This window comes from Indicator indicator, chromosome 7 (genome assembly GCF_027791375.1).
Source record: "Indicator indicator isolate 239-I01 chromosome 7, UM_Iind_1.1, whole genome shotgun sequence".
NCBI lineage: Eukaryota > Metazoa > Chordata > Aves > Piciformes > Indicatoridae > Indicator > Indicator indicator.
In genome coordinates this window covers 6,156,846-6,183,371 of record NC_072016.1, presented here as the reverse complement: position 1 = coordinate 6,183,371, position 26,526 = coordinate 6,156,846, and the positions used below count along the sequence as shown (strand labels likewise).

Here is a 26,526-nt window from a genome sequence, read left to right as displayed (position 1 = left end):
CTTTCTTTTAAGCAACAGTTCACAAATCTATCTTTTCTTCCACTAAAAGGTTTTCTCTTCCCTGCGCCCTTTGCTATCTGAAGGAAAGTGCTTGAATTCCATTTTAAAAGAGTAACACTGGGCCGCACACCAAACAGCAGTCCGTGATGGGACAGAAGCATGGTGGATCTTACCCTAAAAAAGTAATTTAATGAGCGTCTCTTTCAATATTCGTAGTTACTCCTGTCAAAGAAAACGCGAGCCTGGAAGACGCAGAACGACTTGCTGAGTGAGCCATTCCCTCTCATAAGCACCCGACCCTATCTCGGAGCCTGCAGCCCAGCTTGCCCAGCTCCCCCAGATGCCACCTTGCTGCCCCGAAGCAGGAAGGTTTTAAGAAATAAAATGACAAGAGTTCAGCAACGGGATCGCTGCCGGGAGTCACCACACGACGAAGGCCGAAAGCGGCCCGGCGCTTCCAGGAGGGGCCCCGCGCTTACACCCCACCGTGGGCGGCTGCCGCCCCGCAGCCTCCCACCGCAGACACCGTGGACAAGCTGCCCCCCGCCCCCCAGCCTCCCGCCGCAGGCTGTCTGAAGTCTCCCGCCGCAGGCTGTCTGAAGTCTCCCGCCGCTACCGAGGGGGCGGGCGGGCGCCTTTCCTCAGCCGTTCCCCGCCGTGGCACTGCATTCGCTTCCGCAGCTTCGTCACCAACTGTCACTCAATTTCCCTCTTCTCTCACAGCTTCCCCCCTAACAAATAAAATCCCATAAATGTCATTGTTTAAATGATTGGAGCCTCGTTTGATTTTCCCCCAGTGCTGCACGACTTTCGCATGTGTTCTATTTGCAGATAAAAAAGTAACTGGACAAGAAAATCAGGCTGTGTTGAATCTGCTGTTGAATCACCACTGGGTGTTGTTTTCACGAATATGCTTCTGTGAATATCAAAGCTGTGTAAAATCACGAAATGAATCAGAAGCTCCTCCTTTGAGACAGACAGTTTATTGCCTATTTGTACTTTGGTTCCGTTTCATGAGTGTTTTTTTGTTTGGCTGGTTGGTTTTGGTTTTAATTTGAAGTTTCCTCCCACCGCGTTGTCGCGGGCCGAAAGTGCGGCGGTGAAGCGGCAGGCCGGTAAACATCGGCCCGCACCGGCGGCGGGTCGCCCAGGACGCGTCATGGCGGCGGGGGGCCTAGCTGGGCTCCTGCCCGCCCAGACCCAGCTGGAGTACGCCCTGCTCGATGCCGATACTCCTCAGGAGAAGGAGAACTTGGTCTACCAGTACCTAAAGAAGATGGACAGCCGGGAGCGGGACCTAACGGTGCCCGAGCTCGGCGGAGGTGGGTGGCGGGGCCCGAGCAGCTTCGGTCCCGCGGCGAAGCGCGGTTCGGCTTCCCGGGGCCGCCGGGTGGGCAGCTGCAGGGTCTTCCTCGGTGGAGGTGGCCGAACTTTGGTTTGAGTGTGACAATCCCGCTGTCTGACAGGGCCGTGTAGTTACGGCCCCGCTAGATGATGCTTTAAAAGGTGCTTCTAGTTACAGAAATGTCACTCCTGAAAGTACCAGGAGCGAAGGACGGGAAAAAAAGAATCTATAAATGCTAGTGGCTGCAAAAACTCCTTATTTAAAGCTTCTAACTCTCTGCTAGGATCATTAATTTACTTTAAAAAAAAAAAAAAGTCTTTCTTCACTGCACCGTATATTGATGTCTCTTCTGGGCATAGTGAGAACCTTCCCAACTCTCACAGCTTTCCCCTGACCAACTTTGGTTACACTGCAGCCGTTTAATGTTTCCCAGTTCTCTCTCCTCATGTCTTACCTGTGCTTGTCAATTTTCATGTCCCTGATATAGCAAACTGCTAGAGATGTCATCCTCCTTCAGTAGAATGCCTATTTCCCTTTCATCCTTTCATAGATCTTCTTGCACTAAGTGTAAAAATCAAGGTTAAGTCTTTTAAGCCTTTAAGTCTGGATCAGGGTCCTTTTAACCTTAGTGAGGCTGTCTGCAACTGCAGGAGCTTGCATCTGACTACAGGACAGAAACCTCAGGAGATAACCTTCAGGGTTAAAGTCACATGTGTATCATGGCTAACTTTTAGCCAGTAGAGCAAAGTGAGTGCTCTTCCTGTCTAGACTTGGACCCCTGAATTGAATTTTCACTTTTTTCATGTAAGTGTTTCACGTTCTGTATTCCAGCAAAGCTTTTTTCTCCTCTGAAAAGAGCTCAAATAGGTAGCCAAGTGTTTCTTTTCCAGTATTTTTTTTCTGAAAATTAATTTAATTCTAGCAAACAGTGGAGCAGTGCTAAAAAATAACCTAATCTTTTATTTTAAAAGGTAATGCCCTTAAACTGTGCAAAGAATGCATATCTTTGATAAACTATTCTCATTATTGCTATCAAATCTGAATGTGTGTGGATCTATTTATGTTTATAAATACATGGAGGTAGAGACCAGGAGTTCTACTGTGTGTATCTGGAAAGGTTCTATTTCTTCCCATGTAACAACATTAATTTATACCTGTCATTTCAAACTTTGAAATATCAAGATCAGAACTATAAACACAAAAATATTTCAGTCATCTTTGAAATTAGTGATTTACAAAACTGTTGGAAAAAATTATTAAGAGTTGAACAGCTTGTTAGTCTACTAGCATTTATGTGGGTTTTAAATAATTGATTGTTACCTATGGGACATTGGTAGAGGTTGAATAATGTGGATCATGTTTTAAAGAGTATGAAGACTGGTTTGAGGTTTGTGTGCTCTTTTGATTAAAAGATGCCTATTTAAATAAAGAATTGCACTTTCCATAGTACATTAAAACCTGGTAATAATATTTCTTCTCTCTTACACATTATGAAGGGTTGTGGAACATAAGGATGAGCTGGTTTTTGGTTTGCTTTTCTAGCTGCATAAAAGGGGATGTTGAACTTCTTTTTATTTTAAGTGAAACATACCAGGAACATTGTGTGGTGTGCAAATTAGATATAAGTGTCTGCTTTTCCCTGCCCTTCCCCTAACTGGGTATCACTGTTCTCTGAATTCCAGATCTACAATGGTTAAACACTGAAGGTCCTATTTCCCTTCACAAAGACCTTTGTGGAAAAGTTGTGGTGTTGGATTTCTTTACATACTGCTGCATCAATTGCTTGCACCTGCTGCCTGATCTCCATGCTTTAGAGCACCAGTACTCTGATAAAGGTAAAAGCACTTTGGCTTGCTTGGAATAGAATTTCCTGGCACTGTTGCAGTCGGAGTAGCTGAGTCACTTTGTTGCTGGTTACTAAACAGCTGGCAAAATTTCAGGGGTGCCTAAAAATGTCTTCTAATCTCTTAAGCAGCCTAAAAAAGGTGACTGTGTATACTCCCATCACATTTTTTAATGGGGTTAAATAAGGTATCTGTTGTGTCTGTGTAATTAAAGAGACACGATGTGTGCTTAAAGTCCAAATATGATATCGTCATAGGTAAGGCTATTTGCAAAAAACTATGCAGGGATGTAGGATACCGACTTGAGGTTGTTATAACTACATAACATTATAACATATTATAACTACAACCTCTGCACTTGACTTAGGAACCAATTTGGAGAAGAATATAGTAAAGGTGATAGAATGGATATAGTTAAGATTAGTGTTCGGTTGTTTTCTTTTTTTTTTTTTTTTTTTCATTCTAACAGAAATACCAAAATATGTAAGGTTTGATTTAGCATATTTTGGTATTGGTGTCACATTATATAACATTAGTAGTCCTGTGTTCTGGAGAAGGAATTAATCTTTAAGTCATATCTGAGATGAAATTTCTCTTGCTGTGTGAATAAAAATGTGGGGTAATGACTATTTAGAATTCAGTCTCTTGTCATTGTGATGACTTGTCAAAGATAAGCTATAGTCTTACAGAATGTATCGGCTACTTGCTTATCTTGGATATTTTAATAGACTGAACAGTGAGATGAAGAGCAGTGTTACTTTCACCCCTAAAAACACTGTATTAAATATACTATGTATGTAGTAAACAACATTATATTATACTGTTTAAGTCTCTGGTTATCCATCAGCCTTTTCTGATTGGTTTTCATTTTGGCAGAGTTTATTTTCATCTGTTACCTTCTTTCACTAGAAAAAAGATTAAAATGTCTTTGAAAACTCAAGTTCTTACATAGTTCACTTATATATTGTAGATTTATGTAGCATTTTACAGAAGACTCAGACTGATTTTTCTACCTTGGAAGGCTTAGCTGTTTACTTTAGAGAAATTTGAGATCTGGTATAGTGTTTCAGATACGAGAAACTTTAGCTAATAAGGGAAAACTGTCATGGACTGAACCTGAGTCAGCAGTGTGCCCAGGTGGCCAAGAAAGCCAATGGCATCCTGGCTTGTACTAGAAAGAGTGGCCAGCAGGACAGGGAGGTGATCATCCCCCTGTACTGAGCACTGGTGAGGCCACACCTCAAGTTCAGGTTTGGGCCTCTCACTATACAAAGGATATTGAGCTGCTGGAGCTTGTCCAGCGAAGGGCAGCAAGGCAGGTGAAGGGACTGGAGCACATGGACTATGAGAAGTGTCTGAGGGAGCTGGGGTTGTTCAGTCTAGAGAAGAGGAGGCTGAGGGGAGACCTTACTGCTCTCTACAGCTACCTGAAGGGAGGTTGGAATGAGGAGGGGACCAGCCTCTTCTAGATGACAACCAACAGGACTAGAGGAAATGGTGACAAGCCAGGGGAGGTTTAGGCTGGATATTAGGAAATATTTCTTCACTGAAAGGGTTCTCAAGCATTGGAATGGTCTGCCCAAGACAGTAGTGGAGTCACCATCCCTGGGGGTGTTCAAGTGGCATGTAGACCTGGCACTTAGAGACATGGTTTAGTGTTGACCCTTCATTGCTAGGTAGAGGGCTGGACTGGATGATCCTTGAGATTTCTTCCAACCAGATGTATTCTGTAATTCTGTGGATTTCTTCTGGGAGGGAAGGAGTTTTAAGTGGAAGATGATTAGCAAATGATTAAGTGGACTGCTGTGGATATCAGGCATGTTGGGAACAAAATCTAGTTTAAGATTTTAGAGGATTACATTGATCGTACAACAAATAATATCTTTAAATGGTAAACATTTTGTATTATAGTGTTACTGTATTAATATAGCTGTTTTTTAAGACCAAGCTGTAATATCAGTTGATAACAAAATACTTTAACAACCTCTCCCCACAAGCTTTCTCTTCAAAATATGTATCTCTGTACTGCTGTGGAAGAGGCAACATGTTTTCCTGCATAACTGAGAACAAACCTCAACATTGATATAACATCTTATTTTGATTGTCCGCATACATTTTTGACACTCCAATTGCTTTTTAAAATGTGATCAGCAGATCTGAACACAAGAAGCTGTGGTTTTAGGATGATCCTAAAAACTCTTGTATGTATCCTTGTACATGTGCACCTAGTTCTATTGTCTGGAACTCAGATCTGTTACAAAACGAAGACTGCTTTCCATAGGATTAAATGTCACCTAGCATCTTTATCTGATAGGTTTTAACTGCTATCTCCAGTGGTGCTATTTCTGTGTTTCAAGTGGCATTCAGAAAGTTATTTTAAACCCCAGTGCATATTCAGTTCATGCTATCAGCAGTCCAGAAATTACTTCTATAAGAGGGAGTACTTTTTAATATTCAGAAATAGCTTGGCATAAGTCCAGTGTTGTGCTCTGTTATATCCTTCGAATAAAGTGTTTTAAATGGTGTGCATATTCTTATAACACAGCATCCATCGGTTTCCACAGGAGTTTACTTGTGCTGTTCAGGTATAGAATTCTTTCTAGCTTTAATGAAATTTTTGGAGGACAAACATAAGCCCTGCTGCTGCTCCCTATTACAATTAAAACATTTGACCTGTTCTCTGGGAGTTCAGCAGTTTAATGATAATACAGCTTCAGCTGTCTGATATTGCATCTGTAGGACTGAGAGTTATATTGATTTTTTAATTATTTACTCTTACCTGTTGTCACATTGAAGATGATGCTCTTCTCCATTAATACTGTTTCGTGGTTGACAGGGACTAAAAGAGAAAAATAGATTTCCATTTCTCTGTAACCATATAAAAAAAACCAACTTGAGATTATTTTTTTTTCAGAAGGAGACAAGCTCACCTGAGCCCAAATAATACAGCTGAAATCATTGCCTTTCTTACATTTCTACCACAAAACCAGAAGTGATGGCAGAACAAATATCTTCAGCTATGCAGATTGAACCTCTACTGTAAAAGTAGAAGAAAAGCACAGCAGTGAATGCTACATCCCATTCCAAACTATGTTCTTGGGTGCACCTGTTGCCACTCTTGGTTTTGAGTCCTGGTCAAGTCCCTCAGAAGGCTCATTGCACCATTCTTGAAATGGCAAACTCTGCCCACTGTAACTGCAGTGCTTTTGGGGAACTGCTTTACAAAAGCGTTTTATTTTTACATGTTTGCCTAAAGTTTCACAAATAGTGAAGTCCTTGAATGGATTAGGTAGTAAATGCCAAACAACAGTGAGGATCTGATAATGTAAACTTCTAGTTTAGAATGACTGGTTGTGTGATGTATGACAGTTGATGCTAAATGAAATAAAATGTATAAGATAGGTGAGTTATTGCAGGAAAAAGTGCACTTCTTGTGGATTAAATCTTAAAATGCTAGAATGCTAAATAAATAAGACTGCTTTGAGAAAAGGAGAAAGTTAAATTATGCAAGCTGCAAGAAGTTATTTTGTGTGTGGCTTTCCTTCTCAGAGAGCCAGCTTGGATTTTGAAAATTGCAGTTGCAACTGGAAGAGTGAACAAAGGAAAACTTAGGCAAAGAAGGGTACTGTTCTAGCAACTATGAGAAGTTAGAAGTTGAGAAATAAAGTTGTTAGCAAGGTGACTGAAAATATTTAGGTTATGTTCTAATTAGATTTGTGATTAACTGATAAAGCATCTGTTGTAACAAATGGTTATTATTGGAATGCGAAAGAAGTTGCCTTCTTAAAATTAAATATCTGCTACTGCAAGTAACTGAAACAATTCATTCTCTGAAGTCTTCTTAAAAATTTGTGGAGACAACATATAATAATATCTTTTCTAGATGAGTGCTTTTTCAGAAGGGCTGTTTTCATGTTTTAGGATAAAGCATATCAATATTAGGGTAAGCACCAAATAACAGAACTTGCTTATCTAGAGAGTTGTAATTTTAGTGAAATGTTATTTCTGAGTTTCAGTATTTTGTATAGATAGGTGTCTGTATTCCTGTTGAGATAGAATTGGTTTTGTTTGTTCAAATCCTCCTTCAGTCTGGAAAGCATTGTGAGGTAACTGTGCTTCATTTTTACTTTTGTTTATTCAAACGTTTCAATGCACAGCTCTGTTTTTCTTTCAGATGGTCTTGTTATCGTTGGTGTCCATTCAGCAAAATTCCCAAATGAAAAAGTTCTGGATAACATTAAAAGTGCCGTTCTGAGGTATAATATTGTCCACCCAGTAGTAAACGACGCAGATGCTACGCTGTGGCATGAACTAGAAGTGTCCTGCTGGCCAACCCTGGTCATTCTTGGGCCTCGTGGAAATATGCTGTTTTCACTCGTTGGAGAGGGGCACAGAGAGAAGTTGTTTTTATTTACTTCTATAACACTGAAGTTCTACAAGGAAAGAGGACAAATCAAAGATAACAAAATTGGAATAAAGCTATACAGAGACTCCCTCCCACCTTCTCCCCTGCTGTTTCCTGGCAAAGTGACTGTAGATAATTCTGGAGAAAGGCTGGTAATAGCAGATACTGGACATCACAGGATTTTGGTTACTCGAAAAAATGGAGAAATTCTACACAATATTGGAGGTAAGACTATGTAAGTTTATTATAGTCAGTTGAGGAGTAGAGTATGTTCACTGGGCCTGCCAGACTGATACTGTTTTTTTTAAGAGGACCTAGCAGTTTATGAACATTGACAAAATTTTTTTTCCATAAAGTAATTTTTACTGGCTACAAGCGAATATAGTGTAGTACCATCAGTTAATACAATTGATTCAAATGTCTGATTTTTTTTTCCCTTATTTCATTGACTAAAGTTTGTCTTTCCATGTGATGCCCAGTGTGAATTACAAAACCTACATTTTCTGTAAGGAGTTGCAAATGGTTTAAGTGATATATATCCACATCCAGCAGCAAGATAGGGGAAAGAAAAGTCACAGTAGTGCCTCCATTTCCAATAGAAGAAATGAGTATTAATTATGGTAATGGTGTTGTGTCAGGAGGCTTTGGGGTTGTGCTTTTTGTTTAGTTGTTGGTGGTTTCTTTAGAGGAGGGGAGAATTATGAAGAACAGCAGCATTGCACTAGTACATAGACATCTGAAAATGAAGTTACCTTAGTACGCATGAAAAGACTTGTGTTCTCACCAAAATTGTGGTGTAACATACAAACCAGTTATGAAAATAGTGAAAGTGTTTTAAATTATTTGTCACAAAGTTTGTATTAGTAACATTTCAGCTTTGAAAAAAAAAATTCTTTGACTTTTTGTAAAATTACTGTCTGCTGTAAAGAATGCAGGTCAAGAAAATTTGCACACCCTGTATGCTTTACTCTCCCATAAATGAAACATTCAGAAGTTTTTTTAATCTGTTAACAGTAGTTCAAGTTCCATCTTAATGCACCAATTGCTGTTAGGATGGACCATCTATAGGCAGCCATAATAGACAGTGGTTGAATCCCTAAATCACTGAAACCAATGGTTCATTTGTTTCAGAACCAGGATCTATGTGCTGATGTGTCCTGTATTACTTAGTCGTGTTATTGACTAATGCCTGTCCCATGGCAGGATCCTAAAAACGTCATGGAAATACCAGTGGCACTGATGCTTAAAGAAAGGAAGAAAATCTCTTGCAATTTGAAGTACAAGTGCATTGAATAGACAGACGAGTTATACAACTTAACCTGATAAAGGCATCAGTCTTAATACCCTTCTATGGGAAGTACAAACAGGATCTCTTATGACTAAAGTGAAAAAATTTAATTTCTGTGTGATGCATGAGATGAAGTCTCTGCCAAGAAGCTACCCATTAGCATTCTGGAATAGTCATTAAACAGCAATTCAGAGGGCAGTGTCCTAACCTCTGAACTAGTACCCCTCCTATCCTGTGGTACTGTGTTACTCCCTTCCCTGGGGATGTGCACTTTGATGCTTACAAGGGGAACTACTGGAATCTGGCACACCTCATCTCAGTCCTTCCTGTCTGTTATGGTCTAAATTGTCTTCTCACAGTAGCTAGTGAAAGTTTGTGTATTTCAGTGACTCAGTAAGTGATTCAGTGGGCAGAAAATAATGTAATCAAGTTGGTAGAAATGTGGGCATGCACAAAGGTTGAAATTACTATATTTGCATCATCAATCATGATGCACACAAGTCATATCTAAATGTCTTCTGCTGACACATACCACTAATGCACTTTAAATGTTAATCCCTCTGAAATGCAATGCTCACCTTCATACTGTTACATTCAGGTCATGTTCCTTTCTTGATTGTTCTGTGCAGAAGACTGCCACTCCATCATTCTCACTGTTCTTTTGTGTAATTAGTTCCATGTAATCTTTTTCCTAATTATTATTATGAATAATGAGAAAATGCTGCCAATATTGATTTCATTTGTAATTATATCAAAATCTAAACCATTGAAATGGAGTTGAAATGACTTTTGGAAATAAAAGTCTTTTCCTGATGACTTTCTTTGGTGTTGTCAGGAATAAGAAAAGATGTAGAGTTTTTATTTTTGTCTTCCATTGTTGTTACTGTCCTTTATTGCAAGGGAACAAGAGCAATTTAGACCCCTATTAAAACTTCTTTTTGGATGATGACCTTAAAGAAGCAGAGAACTTGTGGAGAATGAGTTCAAAACTTAATAGCACCAGGCTACTATAATTATATGGTACAATGACTACAATGAGACTACACAAAAAATTAGTAATGTAAATTGTACAAGGTACTGTGAAAGCATCTCTTAGAATGTGTAACTCTCTTGCAGGTTTAAATGTAAGCACTTTAAGGTGTTATTTTTTTCTCTAAAATTTTGAGTTTGATATGTTTTATTTATAGGTCCAAGCAGTGGAAAAAGAGATGGAAGGTTTTCAGAGGCAGCTTTCAACTCACCGCAAGGGATCGCTATAAAAAATAACATTATTTATGTAGCTGATACAGAAAACCACCTAATTAGAAAGGTAAATTTTCCATAAACAAAAAATTTAGTCCCTTTACCTTATTTTCCTTACGTGGGCGAATCTTTACACCAGATGAATTGCTCTCTGAATGCCCTCAACATCACAAAAGATCCAATATCTTATTAAAAAAAATGCTGTTGTGCAGTTTGTTTTCTAAAGGGTTGTGTATACTTTTGTGCTTCTGTTCAAATGAAGATGATACACTCATTCTAATATAAATGAGTCTCTTTTTTCTCTAATGAGTCTTACTTTCCTGTACTGAGAAACTTCTATTCTGAGTATTCTTTGTCCTGGAAAGAAAAACTGGTTTTGTTTCACTTCCAGTAGTATCAGATTCTTATCTGAAGTTATCATACTAGGAGAGTTCAGTGAACATGTAAACTTTTGCTGGCTGTTTGGATTGTCTGCATGTGGATTTTTGTTTTGATCAAACACTTGCAAGGTGTTACAACACTGCAGTGTTACTCTTCACAGATGTCATTGGACAACTTTTGGTTAGATCAAATTTAGAACAATCAGAAGTATGTTGTTATTATTGAAGGTATTTTATACAACTCAGAAGATCTTGTACTCAGATATTCAGCAGTATATCTGATTCATAGTTAGAGGAGGTACATCCTTATTCAATTTAGTGTGCATTTGTACTGTTAAGGTGCGTTTGCACCATTATATAGTTTCATTCTGCATTTCACTTCCTTCACTTCATTCATTTTAGTTGGCTAACAGGCTAACCCCTCTGTTGATAAAGTATCAAATTATCCCTGAATTCAATCGAGTTAGTGTTGTACATTCACTGTGTATTATTTTTCTTGTAGATTGACCTGGAATTAGAGATGGTGACCACTGTAGCAGGCATTGGGATACAAGGTGTTGATAAGGAAGGTGGAGCAAAAGGAGAAGAACAGCCTATCAGCTCACCATGGGATGTGGTCTTTGGAAATTCAGGTATTGTATCATTCGAGCTTTTAACATGTTTATACATGCATGACTGTTTGCTAAGTGCTTTCCTCTTTTTGTTAATAATCTGAGATTTGAAAAAGTAAAGATCTACTTTTCTGAAAAATAGTGGGTTTGTTTACAAGTGAGAAATGCAGGTCTGCTTTGGATCCTGAGAAAAAGTGAACTGTTGCTCAGTGGAATCAAATTCTTTTGTAGGAGATCATGTAGTTACTGGATCCAAATACAGAAGGAAATTGTGTTGCTTTTGTTAAGCCAGTGCTTTATGCCAAGATCACTTAAGAAGAAACTACATTTCACAGGAAGTAAGCATTGTCTAGAAGTTCCTTTACTATACAGACATGCCCAACCACATGTAAATATTTGAATTTAGGAATTAAAAATAATTTTAATTGGGGACCTCTGTTTATTCCTGTTTAGGTGGCATAAAATCATTAGATTCAAGGTCATGATAGAGTCATTCAGATAGAAGGCGAATACCTCTGAAAAAAAACTTGCCAGTATCAGGGAGTAAATATTAAATCTTTGGAAGACTCAGCTTCTGAGGGTTAAAGTAGCTTTCTTTCCTAATACATTTTACACACACCTGATCTTAACATCACATAACTGCCATGTTTTCAGCTGTTACTGTGAGTTGATACTCTTATTTTCTCATGTTTCCATTCCAATACAATTTAGATGTTGCAGATGCCAGTTGCTTGACAATGACAGAACAATGCTTTAATGTGGTGTAAAATTCTTAGGTCTGTATTTCAGGCATAAAAATTGACTTCCAGTATTGGGCTTTCTTTAATCTGCAGATGAATGAGGTGGGGAAGTAGCATGGTATAAGTCTAGCATCTTTAGATTAGAGGTGTTGTGCAAGATTAGTAGATTAGAACATTTTACTCTCCTGGAAGTATTTGGTATAATCTTGGGTCAGTTATGAGGGAGGAAAACACATTCAAAGTAAGTTTAAGGGAACATGGAGCTAGTTCATAAAGGCTAATTGTATAGAAGTCTTCTGGTACAAAACCATTGTTGGTATAGACAGTGTACCACCAGCAGTGGCCTTGACTACTTAAATACCAGCATCAGTTTTTAGATTTAACACCTGTAGTAGTGTATTTTCTACTAAGAAAAAAAAGGCACTTTTTTCAAAGGCTTTGTCAATGACCCTTAAAATCTGTGCTAAACATATTGAATCTCACTTGCAAGAGGAAGGAGGAGTGCATGAAAGAGAATCTCACTGGATGTGGGTTGCTATTAATGAAGGCATTTTGCTGAATTTTATCCCATCTGATTTTCCTTTTGTGAACCAGTAGACTGTGTGTGACTAGACAGTATAGTTTTCAAGGTGTCTCAAACCAGCAAGATCTCATCTCTGTGGGATGTTATTGGAGAGCTGCTTTGCAGATCAGCAATGGAGGAGATTAATAACTCATCAGTGCTCTAGAAATCTAAGCTGATTAACAGAAATATCAAAATATCAAAGTTTTAATTTTTCATTATTCTTTCTTCTGCTTCTGTCAGTGGTTGAATATCTGTTGATACTTTTTATTTGGGAGAGCTCTGCTTGTTAAATGTTAATTGATATGGTTGTTATCAGCTTGAACATAGTAATCACTGAATTAGTCACCTGTAGAGGATTAGTCATCTGCAGTGCTCAACACTTACGAATTTTTATGAGCATTTACATAAAAATCAGATCTGCTGAATGCACTCTGTTCAGACCAGTACAGATTTTTTCATATTCAATTAGAATCCACCAGTCAGTTGTCTATTTAGATCTCTACAAAATATAATCTGTCAGATAAGAAGAGATTAAATCAATTTAAATGCCTTATTTGAGAAGGCAATAGGCCAAATAGATTAAATAGAGGGGGAAAGGGTGTGCTTTCAGTTTCTTCTGCAGATTTTTTGTGTGAGTAAGCTAGGAAAAATGTAAATTACTGTAATAGCTATATAAAACTCTTCAGAAAACTATAACCAGAGGGAGTTGTCAAAACAGGGTTATATTGAGTAGAATGCTAACAGGAGTCTGTCTCAGAGTATGAGGAACCAGGACTGTCTTGTCGTCTGCAGCGCATGTGTCTTAAAGCAGAGATACTGTCATGAGTTGCAGTGACTTCTCTAGCTTTTTTGCCAACACTGCAGCAGAGTTTGTCAAAGTTTTATTAACTGCAAATTGCTTGAGCCTAGTAGGATCTTCTGTCACTATCCAGTGTGTCACAGGATGCGTTTGTTACTTAGTAAATGCCCATGAAGCACAGTTCTGTGGGAAATCCTCACTGTCCTGAGCAGAGAGACAGCCTTCTGTTGGTGATTCTCACTGTGCTGTCTTATCTAGTAGATATCCTGTTGTCAGTATATTTAAACTGGCATGAGAGTGTCTGTTCAAGCATTTGGATGGGTGAAATAATTGAAGAGTTTCCAGAATTAATTTTGTTTACATCCACACAGTGGTACCTATTTTTTATGCATGCTTACATTTATCTCTGTGCAAGTTGCAGGAGGTAATGTATGCTTCAACTATGGAGTTTGACTTCTGTGTTAACTGGGATTGCATATGGAAAATAACATATTTTCCCATTTTCCTTACATCTGTTTAGCTTAAACAGTGTACAAGAGGCATTTTTTCTTTTCAGAAGACGGATTTATGGATTTTATACTTTTTAAATAAGTGAAGCTTCTGTGGGTTTCCTGTCAATGTCCAAAGATATGCTATTCAGGACACAAAAGGGAGATTAAAAAAAAAAAAAGTGTTTAAACTGTATATGTAGTCATTAGATAGTATTCAACAACTCATACTGACCTTTTCCAAAGTGAAAGATGAAGAGAAAAAATGTATTTCTGTATGATTTATATTTCTTGACATTAGTCCAACACAGTTTAGATTATATATTCCTCAATGAAAAGACTTCATTTATTGTTTGTGGTTTAAAATTTCCATCTATACTTTTTATTGTGAAATTAAAATTATTGAGGAAAAAAGTTTATGAGGGTACAGATAAGTTAATATTCAGAACAGATACTGTTAGGTAGCTTGTTTTTAAACATCCTTGTAGTATTTTTGTGAGATAATAGGTTTTCGTTTTGTACATATGCTGAAGTCTGGAGCAAAGAGATTAAGTGACTGAAATACCATTTAAAAAAAACTTGGCACAAATGTCTCTCTTTAAGGTAGGGGAGTTAATGGAGGCAGAACATACACTAGGATTCAGGCAGACAGTATTCTTGTCATCTTAATTTCTTTAGTTGTGGGAAATGAGTTTAACCCTTCTCCTTTGAAATTCTTGAATGAATTTCAAGGATTAAGTTCTGGCTTCCTTGAAGATGGTGCTGAAATTTGCATTGACATAGATTGTGCAGGAAATACACGGGGAAGGGCAGCAGCTTAAAAATATATATTAAATTACTCTGTGTTTCTCTGTTGTACCTTTCTATTTTTATTCAGTGGGTGTTGAAAGCAAGTGGTACTTAAACGCACAGTTGATCTGAGCGTGAAATGTACTTGATAGCTGCATTCTTGCTGGAAGGAACAGGACAGTGACCTGTGCTTGGTGACATAACTGTGTGTTTCACATTCCAAAATCTGGTCTTAAATTGCATGATTGTAATCTATTTATAGAACTCCCACACAGAGCATTACCCATGCTTTTAGTAAACCAGTTGGAAGTTTGTGCGTCAATTTAGGTGTTACATAGATATTATTTAAATGAAAGTACAGTACCTTATCATACTGGTACAATTTTGAGAGACCTTAAAAGGCAAAAGTATGTAAGGTTTTTTTTTTCTCTCCATGTTTCTGGTAAGGGGTTATTTAATACCACTGCATTCCAGAGGAAACTGGGTTTTTTTCTGAACTACTCAGGGTGATTCTTCCCTAATTTTACAAAAAAATAAAGCAATAATCTCTTCAGCAATAAACACTTAACACTTCCTGAGTGTTTATTGAACTGTTTATGTCTAAATTTTATGTCTTGAAAGTATACTTTCTGCACATCACTCTTTCCTTCTAGTTTGGCCTCATTCTAGCATTGAAGGCTCTAGCCTTCACTGCCCTGTAAAAGGAATTTTCCTTGGTATTGGCTGAAAACAAAAGAGCTACTTTTGTGATCATCGGGCATTAGTTAGGAGTAGTTTTTCTGGACAACTCAAAATTTGAATTACTTTAAACATATGTTGTATATGTAAAATGACTGCATGGTGTAGCAACGTTGATTTACTTGGGATGCAAAAAGCCATCTCATCTCTAGCAGTTTCCTAAGGAGAGTACAACTCTGGAATGCATCTGCCCTGGTAAAAGTTCAGTTCCACAAAAAAATCATGTTGGAGACATCATTGCCATGAAACAACATTGTTTTTTCTTTTTTTCTTTTTGAACTGTACCCTAAATATGCTTGTATTGTAATTATTTTTATTTGAAATTTGAAAGAGAAAAGGTGAAATGGAAGACATGACAGTTTTTATTCCCACGTAAGAACTGTTTAAGGAGAAGGATGATGTGTACTTGTAACAGTCCAGATTGGCCATACTAAAGAATTCCTTTATGACTTTGCTGTCTCTGTGTCACTAAACAACAATTCTCTAGTTTTGTGTCAGTCAGATTTGGATTTAATTTGCCAAACTTCCACTGATTTAAGTGAAGGCAAGACTTGCGTTCACATGGGTGCGTAGGCAGTGCGCCTGTCTGTGTTGTATAGCCCTTTTTGCCTTGTGCTTTTGCAGAGGATGAGTGTACCAACAGATTTCTTCCCTGTTATTTTTTTTACAGATAAAATTAGTAGAAAATAATATTTTTGAACTTCAGTCTATTTAGAAAATGTCAGCACTGCCAGCCACAAAACTTAGCTTTGATTCCCAGGCGTTTAATTCCCAGGCTGGAAATAAGCATTCAGTCTTCAGACAGGGAAGCTGGAAGTGTGGCTAGTCCTGGGAATGGAAACTCTTCAAACAGATATGACTGTTGACTGGTACAAAGTGAAGTCTTTTCTGTGCATTCAGACTGACTCACAGTTAATGGTCAGCAGCATTCCTGAGCTGTTTAAAGTTGGTTGTGTGTACAGATAGGACTGTGAGTTCTTAAAACACAGAGACGTAGCAGAGGCAGGTTCAAGAACTTAATCAACGCATATATAATAACTGAAGCATCATATAATATGGAACAGCCAGTGCATTCAAAGCTCTAGTTCATTATTAGTAAATCTTTAAAACATATCACATTTGCAAGCCATACTTTGCTTTGATAGAGGCAGCACTAAAGATAAGAAAGCACATACCCTAATAAGGAGAAACTGCACTGGGTTTTTAAAACGGCTCAAGATAGGTTGGAATGTGGTGCTTAATTGAATAAATGTAGAAGAATTGCTTTATTCTTTTATGTTGTTGTATAATAAGTTCTTTAAAAATAAATTCTTTCCATTCAAGGGATGATAAGGAGCTATGATAATGATGGCATTACCATAATTTTAGCATACTGATTCTCCTTGGACCCCTTCTGAGAGAACAGTGCAAGGATGACAAAAGTGACATGTCTTCAACTCTTCTGTCCTGAATGAAGAGGTTTTTCTATTTTGTTTCAGAACATAAAGCATTAAACTGTATTGTTAGGACCCTATGGGCACTGTTGTTGCTTTTCTGGTTTTGTATACATTTATTTACTAAAGTTGACATATTTTCCACAATTCAGTATGCTTGTGCTGTTTCCATGCTTGCATCCATTCTCTTTGCTCTAATTGCCATCTAGTAGAAAATATGTAAGTTGCATTAAAATGCATAAATGGTTATGGAGGTCTTAGTTATTTCCTGTCTTGTTCTCCAGTTGAAGAAAGGATTTTCTGTCTATTGATCTTTCATATTCAGTAACATTTGAAATTAATATTGATAATTTTTTTGTGTGTCTCATTTGATAAGCCTTTCGGTGTGCAGCATTAGACTAAGAAACCTTTTCAATTTTTCAACTGTCACAAAGGAGTTTTCAGTGGATGGAATTGAAGATAGATGAATGGAACAGATTTTTCTGAAGTGCTCAGTTTAAGTCTCATTCGGTTTCATTGGTGGATGAAGTGAAAATTAAAAATTAAAGCACTTTTGGAGATCCCTCAGAACGAACTGCACAGCACAGAAAGATAAAAAGCTCACTTTCTCAACACTTATTTTAGCATTATTCATTCTGGGCTACTCAGAATAGCAGCATCTGAAAAGTGCAGGATATGCATCATGGAAACATAAAATTCTGAAACAGAACTTTTGCTAAATAGGAAGTAGTGAAATGATTTCATAGGACATTTTTCTCAATTTAAGTGTCTTGGCAAAAAGCTTTAATCAAAGGTGATTCCATAGTGTGGCTGTTATTATATTGGTTTTTTTTTTTTGGGGGGTGTTTTTGGCATTGTCAGTACTTTGCTGACTCATAAAACGTGTTTCCCAACTCATTTTGCAAACCTTTCTACTCAACAAAAATCCTTTTAGGTGCTTTGTAAGTTTGACTTTTTTTTCTTGGAGCCCTATCTTATGTAAAAAGATGGAGCCCACGTGAAGGTGCAGGAGAGAGGCAGGAGATTTTCTTTGATCAGTTTTGGAAACTTGTGTCTTGATCCATGAAATGGAAAAGGCTGAAGATAAATTGTGTTAAAACCATACCAGTACTACACTGAAGAGGGCTCACAGTATGAGGAAATTGATTCTGAAGTCAGAAGGACCTTTTTTCTTCCCTTCTGGCAGTTTGTAATGTAGGAAATGTTTAAGATCAGATCCTCCCAGCAGGATCTCAGCTGGGAGAATGGTGGTAATTAAAGTTTAGGTAGATTGATTTGGGCTAACTTCCGAGTTTAAAATGCTTTCAAGGATTTTACATATAATTGGTTTTATTTTGAAACCACAAAATAGGGAGGGAGCTATCCATTAGGTTGTTTGTAGTAACTGATACTTAATGTTTTTTAACTTCATGTGAATAAAAAGTCTCTTGTGAAAAAATAGAAGGTATTTTTCTGTTGGCTAATAGTCATTCCAATACCTGATACATCCATTTAGAAAAACAATTTAATGTTATCTCTGATCAGATGTATGCAGTTCTGTACAGTGTGCATAGACTAGTATGGTGTTAAAAAGATAACACTGACCCCATTTTAATGCAGCTTTTAAATATCAACTTTCTATCCCTTAAGATTTTCAGAAAAAGCTGAGTAAATTTCTTTTGGTTTTGGGATTTTTTTTTTAATGGTCTTTCACAACTTGCCTTCATGCATTCTTTCTCACGCTGTGATATGATTTAAAGCTACAAAGCACTTAAAATTCTTCACTTTCCATTTGCATCATTTTATTTGTGAACTATTATCTGAGCAAGCTTTGCCTAACTTAGAGATTTTGCTTGGTGAATAGGAGTTTTATGCTTGGAGTTGAAAAAACTAAATGTTTGGCATGTCCTTGAACATTTCTTGATCAGGTCACTGTTCCACAGATCTGTACCTTGCATTTGTGATAGAGAGCAACTTGGAAACTGTATAATTAGTGGAGATGGAGGAAATTAGTAATTGCTTACATCACCTCAAAGTGATGTTTGAATAAGCATCAGTTGTTGCTCTCTAACATGCAAGCATCAGTTACTCTTATCTTAAAAACATTATGTACTCTGTATATAACGTACAGTGCTACTGCCATGGATTTCAAAACCTACAAACAACTGCCAATAGTTTTTTTTATCACTAGCAGAGTGAAAAAAACTAACAAACCACACATTCTTCCTCCCCTCCTCAAAACCATGCTTACAAAGATACATTCACAGTGGTTGGCCATTACAGGTCCAAAAATAACAGGTGAAACATGAACCAAATAGCAAAATGTTGCAAAAAGCAAATCCCATCTGAAGAACTGCTTTTATCAGGCAAAGATGTTAAAACCACAGCTTTTATATATATGTGGGAAGAAAATGGAAGAAAAATAGCAGAGTTTTTGGTAGATCAAAGAAAGATGTCTTCTTCCCTTCTCTTCCTCCATTTTTGAGTTAGTTTTCTTTTTAATTCCCCATGCCCAAAGGTGAGGTGGAGTAGGGTGTTTTTTTAATTTGTTTCAGAAAACATTCCCAAAATGGGATTTTTTTTCCATATTTTTTTATACATCCAATTTTAATAGTTTCAGGGACCCAGGAAGATGATGTTCTCTGGATAGCAATGGCAGGCACTCATCAGATATGGGCACTGATGTTGGAAGGTGGAAAACTACCAAAGGGAAGGTAAGCAACTATAATAAGAGACCTGTGAAATTGCTGTTTGTCTTGGTAAACAGCTTTCATATCCCAAAGAGGGAGATAATCAAATTAAACTAAAAGTAATTTTTCTCAACCATGCTTGGCTCGAAGCTTGCTGCTTCTCTTCAGACTTAAAAGGTGTGTGTCCTTTTAAAGTCTGCCTGCTTTTTCCCATATCTGTTAGATGAAATGGAAGATGCTACTTTCGCTATAAAACTATGGCTTGGTGAGGTACGTTTGTATAATTGAATGTTACTGTTCATTGCTGAATTACCTAGTGATGAGTGATACACTATGCAGAAATAAAAGCACAAAGATATTGAGCAATTCCTTGTGCAGCAGTTGGGTTTATGATTTAGAAGTGCTTGTCCTGTAGCTTAAGTTTATGCGTCATGTCTGTGAGTATTTCAAACTCATTCTTAAACCTGAGTACTATTTTCCTTTAGTGATTTAAAGAAAGGAGTCTGCCTTCGCTTTGCTGGGAGTGGAAATGAAGAGAACAGAAACAATGCATACCCACATAAGGCAGGCTTTGCACAGCCTTCAGGTCTCTCTCTGGCTCCTGAAGAACCATGGAATTGTCTTTTTGTGGCGGACAGCGAGAGCAGCACTGTGCGAACCATCTCTCTGAAAGACGGAGCAGTGAAACACCTTGTAGGAGGAGAGAGAGATCCATTGGTAATCACTTCAAACTTCCCCACACTGCCCTACTAATATTTCTCAAGCCTGACCTGGAGGAACCACTTTTGGGGTGAGAGGGTAAATCAGTTTCCATAGCCATCGATTTCTTAACTTCACTACTTGGAATGCAAATGTGTGGCGGTTGTGATGCTCAGGTTGTAGTGCAGATTGTTGCTTCTAAGATAACAAATTAATTCACTTATTTTTAAAATAGCCAACTTGATTCAGCAATATGTAGTCACTAAAGCCAGCTGGATTCCCACTGATAATTTAAATGCAAGAGTTTCCATTTCCATGGTTAGTGTTCATATTTCTTACTTTTCAGTATTCTTATTTTGAAGTTGTCTTGGGTTTTTTTGGTTTTTTTTTAAGTTAGTGAATTTCCATTTAACTAAAATCATTTAAATTCATGTCAGCATTGAATAACCAGATGTACTAATTTAATGAAATACTTTTTCAGAATTTGTTTGCCTTTGGTGATGTGGATGGAGCAGGCATAAATGCAAAGCTGCAGCATCCTTTAGGAGTAACATGGGACAAGAAAAGAAAACTGCTCTATGTGGCAGATTCTTATAATCATAAGGTAAGCATATAGTAGCTTGTTACATACAGGCTTTGCAATTTTACTACTACAGAGGATTATTTTGGGGACATACAGATATTGTGCCTGTTCTGGTTAAGCTGAGGAAACAAATGATGCAAGTTCCTTTGTGGGCTCCTTGCCTTTCCTTCCTTCCCTTATGGGTCCTTCTCATTACTATTGTGTGGCTGTCACACGCTGCTGTGTTGATAGGGTTGTCCCTTGGGGAAGCTAAATTTAAAGTTCCAAGTTACAGTTCAGACTAAAGACCATTTCCATATATCTTCCAAAGATGCTGAACTAGAGCAAAACATCTAGGAGTGCTTAGTCAGGAGTGGTACAGGTTTGATATACGTGAGAGAACAAAAGGACTTGCTTTTTCCTTAAAAAAGCCCCCAAGTTTTGAGAAGTGTTGTGGGTTGCCTCCATGAAACTCTGAGATAAGACAAGAGTTATAAGCTTTCATGTTTAGAAGGTTGTTAATTGTGCATTTATTACAGGCATTAAAAGAAAAGTACTTTGGTTTAATTTGAGTAAGATATATAACACTAAATGTTGCTTGAAATTTATGTTGGAAATTAAATTTGTTTCAGGTATTCTATAAACTAAACTTTTTTTCACAGTTACTTTAAGAAAAGAACCCTCCATTGATTTTTTTAGGAAAGAAAGTGATGGAATCATAGAATTGTTTTGGTTGGAAAAGACCTTTAAGATCATCAAGTCCAGTTGTTACTTACCTCTACCAAGTCTAGTGCCTAAACCATGTCCCTGTGCACCACATCTCTGTGTCTTTTAAAAACCTCCAGGGATGGGGATTCAACCACTTCCTGGGGAACCAATTCCAGTGTTTGATAACCCTTTCAGTGTGAAGGTTACTTCCAATATCTAATCAAAACATCCCCTGGTGCAACTTGAGGCCATTTGCTCTTGTTCTATCACTTGCTACTAGGGAGAAGAGCCCTACACCCATGGTATATACTCATGATACAGAAGTCAGTCTGCCAGTTTTGTTGTGCTCTTAGTGTTTTGCAAATGTTCCCAGAAAACCAACAAACATCAGAAAAAGAAGGCGTTCTTTGGTGGCTTTGAAGGAAAACACTGAATGAAGACAAAAGGAAGAAATGAAGTCCATAGGTCAGGGGGAGGAGAAGATGGGACATGTCATTTGGTAGAGTATGATAACTTAGCTTCTAGGACACATCCTTGATAGCTAAATTACTAAAAGTTAGTGCTGACTTCTGAAAATACGGAGCATAAGATAATGCCGAACTTCTAAATCCTGGTGGGCTCTTTTTCAGCAGATTTTTGTGTCTGTCTTTGTCTTAGATTAAGGTTGTGGATCCTAAGATGAAGAACTGTGCTACCCTGGCAGGCACAGGAGAAGCAAGCAATGTTATTGGTTCCAGCTTTACACAGTCAACTTTCAATGAGCCAGGAGGTTTGTGTGTTGAAGAAAACGGCCGCTTGATGTATGTTGCAGACACAAATAATCACCAGATTAAAGTGCTGGATTTGGAAACAAAAATTCTTTCCATGGCAAGTAATATAATTAAACAGGCCGATAGTGATGTTTCTTGATATAAATTACTATTACAGACTTTGGCAGGTGGTATAAAAATCCTATAGCTAGTAAACCTTTTGGGTACAGTAGCTGTATTCACAGAATGTTTTATGATGATCTGGCAAACAAACACTGCGTGTTAGCACAGATGTTGAAAGCCTTAGTCTCTGGAAAGGCAACTTTGGCATGAAAAGAGAAAGTGATGGCCCTCTAAAAAAGAATAATGCAGAAACATGAACTACTGAAAAAATACAGCTCAATTTTTCAGTGTGAGAAGCATTTCATGAGCACTTTTTAGCAAGTGGAAGTTGAAACTAATTACCAGGTTCTGTAATTAAGCTGTAAGTGATGGTTTGGGGAAGTCAGTGACTTAAAGCAGGATACGTAGCAGAATTCCAAGCTGTCAAATCAAAATCACTGTTATAATTGAACACTGCTGTATTTACTTATAAATAAATACATGAAAGCAAAACAAATTCATGCTTTTGTCCATTTTACAATGACACTGTCTTAATGTGTTCATATATATGTGAACATATATATGACGTAATGGTGCAACTGTCTTGTATGCTTCTTGTATTTAATAGTACACAACCTTAATGTGTGTTTAAATTTTCATATCATGTAACATGTTGGTGGCCTTTCTGGGAAATGATCCTTTGTTTTACTGTGCAATCTTTATTGTTACAATCTTGTATTTTATTACTGAAGCATGCAGTTTGCCACCATATTTAGAAGAAAATGCCTATAGATTTTATTTAAAGTAAAAATATAGTACAATGGTTAAAATTTTAAATTTAAGGATACTCTACTTACAAATGTTTATCTTTTTAGTAGTAAATAGTATTTTTATTTGGATTAATAATTATTTTTCTAAAATTTAAAAAATAATTTTGTCCTTCCTTTCTGCTGCTGTGGAATGGTTACAGCTTGTCAGGAATTTTTCCTCCAGTAGCCATATTGTCACATGTTAGTTTTCCTAGTCCATGTCAGCTTTGAAACTTTGGCTGTATTGTGCAAGCCTATTTGCTTTCAGTGCAAATAAAAATACCTTTTTTTTTTTTCTACTGATAGTTGCCTATCCTGAATCCAGAAGCATGTGATGTTCCAGACAACCTGCCTGTGCAAAAAGATAAAATAACAAACCTTCCAAAACTGCCTAAATCTGCACCAAATGTTCAGCTTCCTTCACTAACTGTAGCTCCTGGCCAGACACTTCAGTTTTTGTTAAAGTTGACTCTTCCTCCAGATTCAAAACTGAATGAAGAAGCACCCAATGCCTGGTTTATCACAGCAGAAGGTAAAGTGCCTGTGTTGTTTCATCAGTTGAACGGGAGTAAGCAAGATAGAAAATGGGTTACATCATGACATGCTTGCAGTGCAAGGGACCTATCTCAGTTTGATGAATCAAGATGTCCTTCCCAGTCCTGTGTTCCCATTTGACCTTGTGATGCAATACATGTTATTTAGAGTTGATACACTTAACAGCTGGAGTGCAAAGAAAAATACCAAACCACTTGACAGGCTGCTTTTTGCTTGAATTAATACATGCTACATTTTTGGTTGTTGGTTTTTTTTTTTCCCCAACCTCCTTGGAACAAGCTGCAATTGAGAGTTTTCAGAGGTGCTTAATCAGTCTTAGATGCTTGCCTTTTCCACTCTGTTAGAGAACTGCTTATTGCAACCCCTTATCCCATGTTTTTTTCTGGGAGAATGCTCACTGTGAAGCTGAAGCATATATCTGGAAGAGAAGTTTCGGGTTTTTTTTTGCTTTTGTCTCTTCCCAAAAGTATTTGAGGTCCCTTTATTTATACCTAACAACCTACTTTGTTGTAATTCACATTTGCATATTTCTGCTCTTAAAAGCTGTTAATAAATACTGTACAGGCACTGCAATTTGTTTATATACCTCACAATTTCAAGTCACTTCTCATGGCAGTTTGTGTTTTTGGAGTACAAATAGACTATTTCCAGGAGAGTCAGCACACATTTTTGCCTGAATAATCCTCAAATATTGTGAACTAAAGATACATATGATAGCTTCAGGGATTAGAGAAACTGGAGAATGTAAACAATCTAAATGCAGTAACTCATTTCAAATGTATAAATTCTAGAGCCAACCTTTAGGTACTCTCTGAAAAACACCAAAAAGAGGACTTCCTCCATCTCTCAGTAAACCACTGAGCGCAGTTCAATGAGCTAATCACCATCATCAAATCATAAAATGGCTTAGGTTGGAAGAGACCTTAGAGGTCATCTTCTCCAGCATCCCTGCCACAGGTAGGAATGCCTCTGAACTAGACTCAGCTGCTCAAGGCCTCATCCAACCTGGCTTTGAACACCCCCCCACCAGGGAGGAGGCATCCACAGCCTCCCTGGGCAGCCTATTCCAGAATCCCACCACCCGTGTAGTGAAGAACGTCTTCCTAAGATCAAGACTAAATCCACTTTCCCTCAACTTAAATCCAGCTGGATGTGGCTGTGAGCAACCTGATCTAGTGTGAGGTGTTCCTGTCCATGGCAGGGAGGTTGGAACTAGATGATCCTTGAGGTCCCTTCCAACCCTAACAGTTCTATGATTCTATGATTACCTTTTCACCTATCAATAGATACCCTTATGAAAAGTCCCTCTCCAGCCTTCCTGTAGGATTCCTTTAGGAATTTTAAGGCAGCTATAAGGTCACCCCCCAGAATCCTCTCTAGGCTGAACAACCCCAGCTCCCTCAGCCAGTTCTCATAGCAGAGGTGTTCTAGCCCTTGGGTCATCTTTGTGACCCTCTTCTGGACTCACTCCAACAGCTGTGTCCTTCTTACAATGGGGACACCAGAACTGCATGCAACATGAGGAGAAACTTCTTTACAGTGAGGGTGACAGAGCACTGGAGCAGGCTGCCCAGGGGGGCTGTGGAATCTCCTCTGGAGACTTTCCTGGATGCATTCCTGTGCAGACTACCCTAAGTGATGCTGCTCTGGCAGGGGGGTTGGACCTGATGATCTCTTGAGGTCCCTTCCAACCTCTGATATACTGTGATACTGTGATATTCAAGGTGGAGTCTCACAGAAGCAGAATAAAGAGGAAGAATCACCTCTCTTGACCTGCTGTCCACACTCCTCTTGATGCAGTTTACTGTTCAGTTGATAAACATTGAAATGTGAAACTCAATTGCTGTTGTAACAGTTAGCCTGAGCATTGCTAAATTGCAGCAACCCACTTGTAAAACTAACCCTTCTGTTTGGAAATGCGTAAAACTGCAGGTAAATGATATCATTTATGGCAGATATCTTACCTAGAGTATTAGACCTCTGATACAAATGCATAGCAGCCCATTAATTTAAGGAGTTTTGCTTGCACATCTCAGAATAAATTTCAGTATACTTTTAAGAGCATAAAGGGCAAATTGCAGATCCTTTGCATTTAAATAAGATGTACTGTGTCTGCACTTGTAGTTTTGAAGCAAAGCTATGGATCTCTCCATCTTTAAATGATTGCTAGAGAAACATTTGTAACTACTTTTCCTGGGTTGTTTTGTCCATGGCTGGAAAGATCAGGAAGAAAATTTCCCATTATGTTGCACATGGAAAAAAAAGTCCACACTGTCCTGTAGGTATAAGTGTCTTCTCTAGGTTTCAGACATGATGTTAAATGTTCTAATTGATAAAACTTGTTCTTCTTTTACAGATAATACCTGGTTGCTTCAAGGACAGTGTCTGTCTGGAGAAATAAATGACATTTCCCATCAAAATACCATTCCCTTTCAGTTACCTAAGAGCTGTCTGTCAGCTGAAGCAATCTTGGCTATCAAAGTGTGCCTCTACTATTGCAGCAAAGGTAGCAGTGCCTGTATGATGAAAGGAATCTCTTTCAATCAGCCTTTACAGATTGCTAGTACAAACCAAGGCAACTTGACTCAAGTTGAACTGATACACACATTTTTAACCAACTAACCCAAAGCCTGTTAATTTCCTATTGTGTTTTACTGTCCACCATTTCTGCAGGAGAAAATACAAATAGGTAACTTCACTCTGTTTTTCACTTTCATGGAACTTAGGACAAAGCCAAGAAATAATACACTTGGTAAAATGAAGCAGAGTTCCCTACAGCTTACCATGACATTTATCATCACAACTTCATTTCTTTTTATTATAGTAGCAGCAATAATATTGTAGTACTCTGGACTCTGTTGCCAGTTGTGACTATCTTGGATGTATGCCATTCTTAGCAATGAGCAACAATTCTTAGAGTCCTTTTGAAAGAGCTGTTGTTACTTTGTCATCTTACTGTAAGAACTTCTTTGCACTGCACAGGCTGTTAGAATAGCTAGATCATTT

General features: G+C 37.9%; 1 protein-coding gene across 1 annotated transcript; it reads left to right on the top strand.

Annotated features, from left to right (window-relative positions):
• Positions 1-1,159: 1,159 nt before the first annotated feature.
• Positions 1,160-26,153, top strand: NHLRC2 (NHL repeat containing 2). The gene is made up of 11 exons (XM_054382417.1): positions 1,160-1,322; positions 3,028-3,180; positions 7,364-7,819; positions 10,070-10,191; positions 11,007-11,136; positions 19,261-19,360; positions 19,822-20,053; positions 20,517-20,639; positions 21,963-22,172; positions 23,272-23,497; positions 25,877-26,153. The coding sequence occupies exons 1-11, from the start codon at positions 1,160-1,162 to the stop codon at positions 26,140-26,142; spliced, it is 2,181 nt and encodes a 726-aa protein (XP_054238392.1). The 3' UTR covers positions 26,143-26,153.
• The last annotated feature ends 373 nt before the right edge of the window (positions 26,154-26,526 follow it).

Coding starts and splice junctions, on each gene's coding strand:
- NHLRC2 (XM_054382417.1), top strand. CDS start 1,160: ATGGCGGCGGGGGGCCTAGCTGGGCTCCTGCCCGCCCAGACCCAGCTG. Junction 19,361..19,821: donor GGAAAACTACCAAAGGGAAG/GTAAGCAACTAT, acceptor ATTTTCCTTTAG/TGATTTAAAGAAAGGAGTCT. Junction 22,173..23,271: donor AAACAAAAATTCTTTCCATG/GCAAGTAATATA, acceptor TTCTACTGATAG/TTGCCTATCCTGAATCCAGA.